The sequence below is a fragment of the Neomonachus schauinslandi genome, chromosome Y (assembly GCF_002201575.2).
Source record: "Neomonachus schauinslandi chromosome Y, ASM220157v2, whole genome shotgun sequence".
Taxonomy (NCBI): domain Eukaryota; kingdom Metazoa; phylum Chordata; class Mammalia; order Carnivora; family Phocidae; genus Neomonachus; species Neomonachus schauinslandi.
The window spans coordinates 4,379,178-4,388,034 of record NC_058420.1 but is presented as its reverse complement, the minus strand read 5'-3'; the positions used below and the strand labels follow the sequence as shown (position 1 = coordinate 4,388,034).

Sequence of the window (8,857 nt, the reverse complement as noted above, 5' to 3'; positions counted from 1 at the left end):
TAGGTAGTAGCCATCATGTAGATCAGCTGGTGGAAGAGAACAGAACATGACAGTAAGATACAGGCAGTCAGGGTGGGTGCTCACTCAGGACTCCCCAGCATGGCTTCTTTCCTGTTTATAATCACAACGGAAACTAGGTTAACTACTATTCGTAGTCAACACCTATTCCAAGTATTGACATTCTCTCTTCTTCCAAAAGAATCCAAATTCCACTATATATACTCAGTTACCAGGACAGGCAACCGGTACTGCCTGTGCTCCAGCCCAGACGGAGCCAGGGCTGCGCTCCGGACGGTATGGCCGGAAGGCAAATCTGGCGCTGGAGCCTCGAGCGGGGAGCTGCGCTAGGCCGGGCCCGGGGCCGTTGCTACTCACCAGGGCGACGACAGTGGCACCAGCTCCAGCGCAGGCCACGATGAACAGGTGGTAGGACATGTAGAACTAGGGAAGAACAGGGCACAGGTGAGCGTTGGCTGTGGAAGGAACGGGCGTCCCCCCGTTCTGTCTCCTCAAGAGCTCCTTTCTGCCAGGCTGCATGCCAGTGTGCACTCCTTTCAAGTCTCTGTCTCAAGCCTGACTCAATGCAGAAAAGCATCACCTAGGAGTTTTCTAAAACTTTCTGATGTCTGGGTTATACCCTACACCAATTAAATCTGACAGTCTGGGGGCTGGACCTCAGTCATGAGTAGAATTCTCTTCTATGACTACAGTGTGCAGCCACCTTTGAGAGCCCCTGCTTTGAGACACGCCTTAATTTGGATATACAAACTGCCTAAAGATGGAGGCAGTGGCTGGTTATTTCAGTGATTCACTGCTTTCCAAAAGCATGCTAGGATTCTCTTAAATATGCAAACTCTCACTAGTACCTTTACCACTTTTCCTTTATAAACACTTACAAGCTGATGTCTAAAAATATTCTAGAGCTGTGATATTTTAAACAAAGGTTTTAAATCTAATTAAAAACAAACAGACATACCAGTAAAACACTATGGAAATATAAATAATTAACTATAATTGACTTAAAAAGTTAGTTTATGCAAAAATTCAGGGGAATCTTTTCAAGAAAATTGTATTTATTCTGTGACAAATGTCCTACTTTCAAAAAAATATGTGGCTGGCAGTGAAAGAGAAGAAGCTACATGTGTTTTGAGATGTGCAGAATTTGTATCAGTACATGTTATTGCCAAAAGAAGAACCTTTCTGATTGCTAAGAATCTTTACTGAATAGCTGGCCCACATAAAATGGCCATTTGCTAGGTCAAAAATTACTATTAGTGATTACATACAATTTAGTCTACATAGACTTTCCTTACTAGCATTTGCACCATCTCCTGCTCTTTCTACCTCAGAGAGTTCTTTCCTCAGCCTGCTTTGCCAAGTGACCGTGTCCAGGCCCTGACTGGAGAAGTGTTTACCTCATTGGTGTTGCAGATGTTCTCAAGAGCAGAGCCACATATTTTTCCTGGAAAAGCATTCCAAGGAATGATACCTGTGAAGTGAATCCCAACACAATGTTAGTTATTAGGACACACTGCAGTGCCCCATGCTGTCACTAGACCTCACCACTTCAGGGTCCAGTTACAGTGCAGTTGTACACTTTTCTTCAACAACACTTGACCACTTGACATGTCTGCCCTCCCCAGACCAGACCTTTTGAAATAAAAAGTAAGCTCCATCTGGACAACAGGGCAAGAGCATAGTTGAATAAGAAATTTAAACAATATGACCCTTTCCCCTGACTTTTTTCCTTTTACAAATTATGCTTTGTTCACTGAATATTTACTGATTTACAAAACTAGGATTTCCCTACAGTGAATTTATGAAATAAAATTATTTCACAAATAAATAACTATAGTATGACTCTCTTATAATAAAAGTATTCTTTATATCACATGTTATATTACATTTAGGTCAAATACATTTCTATAGAAATGTCTTGGTTTCTGGCCTTCCAACTGAAAAAGAGGTGCTCACAACAAGATCTTTTTAGTCTCCCATGAGATAAGCACTGAAATTGAGAGTATACACTCACAAAGTTTTCATGGAAATTTGGCAGAGTAATTACAAATACAAATTTGAATTTGTATTTTGCATGTGTTTTATAATACATTTTATTATGTTTAATGTGTTGGAAATAATTTTGGATTGAAAGTCTAATTGTAAATATATTGGAAATAATTTTGGATTGAAAATCTAATTGTAAATATTTAAAAAGAAAAACACTGTCCTTCACCCCAGAGAATGGGCCAAGCACAGTCTATAATGTGTCTGTCATGGTAACCCTGAGTTCTCTCTGTATTTAACAATTGTCCATAGGCTGCTGCTTCTCTTTTCCATTTAAATTTAAAGGTAAGTGCATATGTTTTCTGCATATATGTGTACTTAAAAATTAAAAATAGCTCAAATTACACTTTTCTCAGCATATAAGGAAGAAAGATTAAAAAAATAAAATCTGAATATCCTTCCATTCTTTGCCATCAGCCAGAAGTAACTCTTTATGTTTCAGAAGAGAAATGACAAGTCCCCAAACTGTCAGTGAAACAATGATTTCAAGAATAATTGTTTGTACAAATATCCTTCAAACGGGATATATTGACAGAAAGACTATAAACAATTCCAGTAGAAGAATGTATGAAACCAGGGCGCCTGGGTCTCAGTTCGTTGTGTCTAAGTATTAGTTTTGGTGGCTCGGGTCATAATGTCAGGATCGTGACACTGAGCCCCAGGTAGGTCTCCCACTGGGCATGGAGTCGGCTTGAGATTCTTTCTCTTTCCATCTTCCTCTGCCCCTCTTCCACTTTCTCTCTCTTTTTTTTTTTTAAAGAAGAACGTGTGAAACCGATCACAGTGATTAAAAAGATACCCACGTAATAACTAAGGTGTAGACATACGCATAAGAGGATAAAAGTTCATTGGGGGTATTACAAGGAGGTACCGTATTGTCGGATATCCACGCAGATCTGCTCCACAGCAGCTGTACCATTGATCTGGGATTTGATGACTTCACAAGTTGACCAGATGTTGTAGAACATAAACATGGGAACGGCGGAGAAACCAAACACGCCCAGCCAGGCCACTCCCAGCCCGTAGGTGAGGAACACAAACTGAGCCGAAAAGGAGAAAGAATCATCACGGGCAGTGTCCCATCACCTGGGGAGGAAATTATTACACAGCTCTGGATGGATACTGAATCTGTGGGATGCATTCCCAGCACCACCTGGGCCACCAGAGAGACAGGCAAAGTGACAAGGGAGAGGAGAAGCGAGGGCTGGGGCAGGGCCGTCATGCTCTCTAGAGCTGCACGATGGAGAATGTGACTGCCCAAAGCCACCTCAGGGACTTTGTGCAGGTCCCTCTCTCAAGGAACAAAGCCAGGAGACCCCACTTGGTGATCTCCCTTTTCCAAGTTTGCAAAGTGAATTAGAAAGGTACACAGCCATATATACCATGGTAATTATGTCACAGAATTGAATTATAACTTATTTCTCAAAAATTGCCTTTATTTTACACAACATATGGATAGTACAATAACAAGTACTTCAGGAAGTTTTCTCAAAAGGAACTTGGCTAGTTTCATTGCCCTGTGAAATTAGCAAAAGCATTGGATGCTCGAGCCTTTATTATATTAAAAAAATGTCGCCTATTTATAGGTGACAAAAATCTCATTTCTCTTTAGTTTTCTTTCAACCTTAGCATTCATAGCAGTTCTACAAGTCTATAAGTTCTGGCTTAGGAAAAAATCTTCATTTTGTTCTTCTATACATTGCTATGGGCAATTTCAGGAAAAACAGAATGATATCACTTCATTTTATTTATAACCTTCTGCCTGACTACTAATTTTAAGAGAATCTTGAAAGACGATCTATAAACTGTTATGGTATTTATATTCCCAGAATATATGCCCTCAGAGTGTGTGGCAAGTGTTTGGATTTTTCCTGGTTTTGCTTTATTTCTTACAGAAATAAAGAAGACCCAGTATTTGAACCATGGGAGGTCCATTTGGTGTCAGGCTCAGACAGGCCACTTCCTGTTGGTCACCCCAGGAAACTCTAGAAACACGACATTTTTTATTTTATTTCAAGGACATTTACACTTTCTTTTTTTTTTTTTTTTTTTAAGATTTTATTTATTTATTTGAGACAGAGAGAATGAGAGACAGAGAGCGAGGAAGGTCATAGGGAGAAGCAGACTCCCTGCCGAGCAGGGAGCCCGATGCGGGACTCGATCCTGGGACTCCAGGATCGTGACCTGAGCTGAAGGCAGTCGCTTAACCAACTGAGCCACCCAGGCGCCCCAAGGACATTTACACTTTCAAAAACATTTCCATTTGTGAAAATATTCAAAGAAGTAGGTTTCATCAGTTTCACACACCCTTTGTCCTCAGTGCTTTTGGATACATTACTCCAAACGAGGTGTTCTTTTTCATACTCTTTAAAAGAAAACTTTACGTTCTTTTCAGTAACACCACAAAAACTTGAAAAAGGACTGGGTAGTTCCTTGCTCTGTCAGCTTTGCCTTTCAGTGATGGCCAGGGTTCCAAAGGGTAGGCCAGGGCCCCATGGAGAGTGTCCTCTTGCGGACCATTCCTATCATGGCGCCCTTAAGCATTCAGAGATGCTTCTTAGTGTGTTCCCAGGTAGAAGCCTCCCATAATGGACCATAGAGTACCAGGGATTCTGCTGACAAAATTATTTTGCTGTCAGTGGTGGGCAAAGCTCATTTATCTTTTGCACCTCATACAACTTCCTGTCCTTAGCATGTTCCTCTAGCTGTCAACAACACTCCCTGTCACTTCTGTCTTCCTAATATGCTCCAGAATAGGTCTGTTGAATGATCCCCTTGAATGTATCAACAAAATCACAGTGTTAAGGATCAAGTGACCAATGAGAAAATGAATGAAGCCTGCCCTGAGCAACAGTTTTTTCAACTTTTTAGAACAGATATTTTATATAAATAATTACAATCTAACAGATTCAACAGACAAAAGTGACTGTTGGTTAAGAGGAACTCTTTCAGAAGCACCCCCAGGCACACCTATGCTTTCTCCAGGAGAACCAATCAAAACATAGGCCCACATGGGGAAACTATACAAGCTCCTGATACTGTGCTATATGACAACAAAACTAAAACTTGACTTTGTATAATTTTCACATGTTTTAGAAGAATCATCACATTTCCCCCTAAACATTTAAAAATGCAAGAACCATTCTTACCTATACAAAAACAGGTAGTGGCCTGGATTTGGCCTGCCGGTTGCAATTTGCCCTATCTTAGCCTATAAGCTTTTTGAGAAGACTGTATTTTAATCTTTGCACCACTAGCAATGAGCAAAATTCCCAGCTTTGTGCTTGATACAGTGCATATTTGGTATATATTTCCAGAGCAGTTATGACAAGTAATCATAGTACATGTATAGCTTTAGGCTCAATATGAATATTCAAAGACAAAGGATAGCATTGAGATAATATGAAGAACTTTTAGTATTCTTATTTCCCATACATTGATAAGAGAAATGTTTAATACTATAAGCAATAGATTTTAATTTATTATCAATACTATGTTGAAGGTCTTTATCATATTAATCCCCAACTATAAATAGGTAGGAACAATATTTGTGACATGGACTCTTCATCCACCTTTGATTTTCTCATACCTTTCACCAAATACAAAAAAAATACCCAGAGGTGAGGCTGTATGTCAGACAGAGATTTGTACTAACCATTCCACTGATGCATCTGCCACAGGCACTTGTTTTAAACTCGCCATGCAGCTCCTTCACTGCATTTGTGATATAGAAGCCTTCTGCTAACAGAATGATCCCATACAAGAAGAAAAAGGACGCAATCCCATAGATGACATACTGCATCAGTTGTATTCTATGGAAAGAAAGACAAGATCCAGAAAAGTGACATTGACCACATGGTGAAGAGAAGGTTTTCAGCCTCTGGAGGGAGGACATGAGGGTTAGTAATGTCCTGTGACATCTCCCACCCTGCTAATGGCTTCAGTGGGCTCATGGGGCATTCCAGGAAGGCATCCCTGCCCACCCTATAGCAAACTAGGCCTTTCTTCCAAGGTGGACCCAAGGTTGAAATGAACAACCTTCCCAGGCAAGGGAGAGGTCTACATGGTCAGGGGCAGAGGCTCAGTTGTCATCTTTTAATACCCGCATACTTTGCCATGAGGGCTAGAATCCTTATTTTGCATGTAAGTAAACACAGATATTGAGAAGTTAAGTTACTCATCCAAAGGTACATAGTCAGTGGCAGAGCCAGCATTTGAACTCTGGTCTAAGGACAACATGTTTTTTCTGCCATAACAAAATGCCTTCCAATCAGGCGTACTGATTGTTACTCTGTTAGAACCCCCAACATAAGCACTTAGGGTTTCCTTAAGGAGTTAACTTGGGCAGATGTTTTTGCACTGATATTTTCACTACACAAATGGTAATATGTCAAAATACAGAACATTAATTCACAACTTTGTCCTAATGAATACCTACAAAGACCCAGGTGACCATTCCATACCCTTTGGTCACCCATGAGAATCAGTGGAAGCTTTAGAAAATACAGGTACTGGGTTCTATCTTCAGAGATTATGGCTTAGTTAGTCTGGGTGAAGCATGGGCATGTGGATTTTAGAGCTTCCTAGAAGTTTCCCAGATTCAGTCTTGGTAAATATTTCTTGGTTTTCTTTGTACATTGTCTTCTTTGCCACTCAGTAAGTCTTCTGTCCGTAATACTTTCCCCCTTCCCACATCACTTACTTCTTTGGATGACATTAATGGACAGATAAAAAGGAACAAAGTTTTTGCCCTAAGAACTCATCCAGTGTGTTTCCAGTATAGTTCCAAAAATATTCATTTGCACCTTTTTCTGTGTAGTAAAGTTTCTTAAAATTACAAAACAAAACAAAAAAAAAAAACAAGAGCAAGCATTGTTAAACTCTGGGATTCCAAAAGAGAAAAAACTCTGTGAAGAATGGAGAAAAGGGAGAACATATCAAGGCTGGGTTTATATAGTTAAAGAATCAATGCATGTGGTTGTTAAGAGTCCACTGAGCATGTTTTCAGAATGAGCAGGCAAGGATTTGGGGCTAAACCCCTGAAAGAGCCTTTCTGCAGGGAAGGATGCCCAAGGAATTATTCTTCTGCCAGAGAGTTCTAAAAATATTCTTGTGGGATGCCTGGGTGGTGAAGTGTCTGCCTTCAGCTGAGGTCATGATCTGGGGGTCCTGGGATCAAGTCCCACATCTGGCTCCCTCCTCAGCAGGGAGTCTGCTTCTCCCTCTGCCCCTCCCCCTGCTTGTGCTCTCTCTCTCTCACAAATAAATAAATAAAATCTTTTAAAAAATTATTCTTGTAGGCTTTGACTTGGGCTAAGTCTTCAATGGGTTTCCAAACATCCCAGGGATGATTTCCTATGAGAAAACTAGAAGGTGTTATATTGATATGAAGATTGGCAACATCAGTCTAACCTTGCCAACATCCTTCATGTCCACAGTTACTGTATACAGGATGATTTCTATGTATACTTGGCTATTAACAGGTGAAATTTCACTGCCAGTCCAAAACGCCCTGGATTCCAAATAACCATCAATGCCTTACTTTCATTTTTTCCATCTTTTGTAAACTTTTTTTGCTATGTGCACACAGTGAACTTTAATTAAAGCATCAGTTTTTGGCAGAAAAAAAGTCTTCCTCTTACTTTTATTGTACTAATTAGTATATTCATATTATAACTTGCTATCTTAATCATCGATAAGTATATAGTTCAGAGGTACTAATTACATTGATATTGTCCAACCATCACCACTATCATTCTCCAAATTTTTCATTGTACAAAACTGAAACTCTATACTCTCAAAACAATAATTTCCATTCCCTGTCCCTCTAACTTCTGACAACCACCATTCTAATTTCTGTATCTATAAATCTGACTATTCATAGGAAAAATTTTCAGTTTTTCACAATTGACTATGATGTTAGCTCTCAGTTTGACTTTCTTTTTTTTTTTTTTTTTAAAGATTTTATTTATTTATTTGACAGAGAGAGACACAGCGAGAGAGGGATCACAAGCAGGGGGAGTGGGAGAGGGAGAAGCAGGCTCCCCGCAGAGCAGGGAGCCCGATGCGGGACTCGATCCCAGGACCCCGGGATCATGACCTGAGCCGAAGGCAGTCGCTTAACCAACTGAGCCACCCAGGCGCCCTCAGTTTGACTTTCTTATGTTGAAGGATGTTCCCATTAAACCAAATTTTTTGAGAGTTTTTATGTTTGTGTAGGTAGTTTTGTATGTTTATGTTTGTTGAATTATGTCAAATGCTTCTTCTGCATCTATTGAGATGACCATATACATTTTGTCCATTGTTTGTTAATGTGCTGTATCATATTGATTTGTAGCTATTGAACCATACTTTCATATCTGAAATAAGTCCCACCTAATTATGGTGAATGATCCTTTTAATATATTATGATTTAAGTTTGCTAATATTTTGTTGAGAATTTTTGTGTCTATGTTCATCAGAGATACTGGTTTGTAATTTTCTTTGTAGTGTCCTTGTCTGATTTTGTTATGATAATACTGGCTTCATAATATGAATTTGTAAGAATTCTTTTCTATTTTTGGAATAGTTTAATAAGGATAGGTATTGACTCTTCTTTAAATGTTTGGTAGAATCACCTATGAAGTCATCTGATCCTGAATTTTGTTTTTTGGGAATTTTTTGATTACTGATTCAATTTTGTGACTAGCAATCAGTCTGTTCAAACTTTCTATTTATTCCTGATTCAGTTTTAGAAAATTATTTCTAGGAATTTTTCCATTTCTTCTAGGTTGTCCAATTTGTTGGCTTATAA

At 39.3% G+C, this 8,857-nt stretch overlaps 1 protein-coding gene across 1 annotated transcript; it reads right to left on the bottom strand.

Moving 5' to 3' along the window:
• Nucleotides 1-2: 2 nt before the first annotated feature.
• Nucleotides 3-7,487, bottom strand: LOC110582150 (neuronal membrane glycoprotein M6-b-like; the record flags this gene model as incomplete). The annotated part of the gene is made up of 6 exons (XM_044912039.1): nt 7,477-7,487; nt 5,720-5,876; nt 2,936-3,104; nt 1,416-1,489; nt 376-441; nt 3-26 (listed from the first exon to the last, which is right to left on the bottom strand). Coding segments are annotated over exons 1-6 (501 nt in total), but the record flags the coding sequence as incomplete, so codon positions are not given.
• Between the last annotated feature and the right edge of the window lie 1,370 nt (nt 7,488-8,857).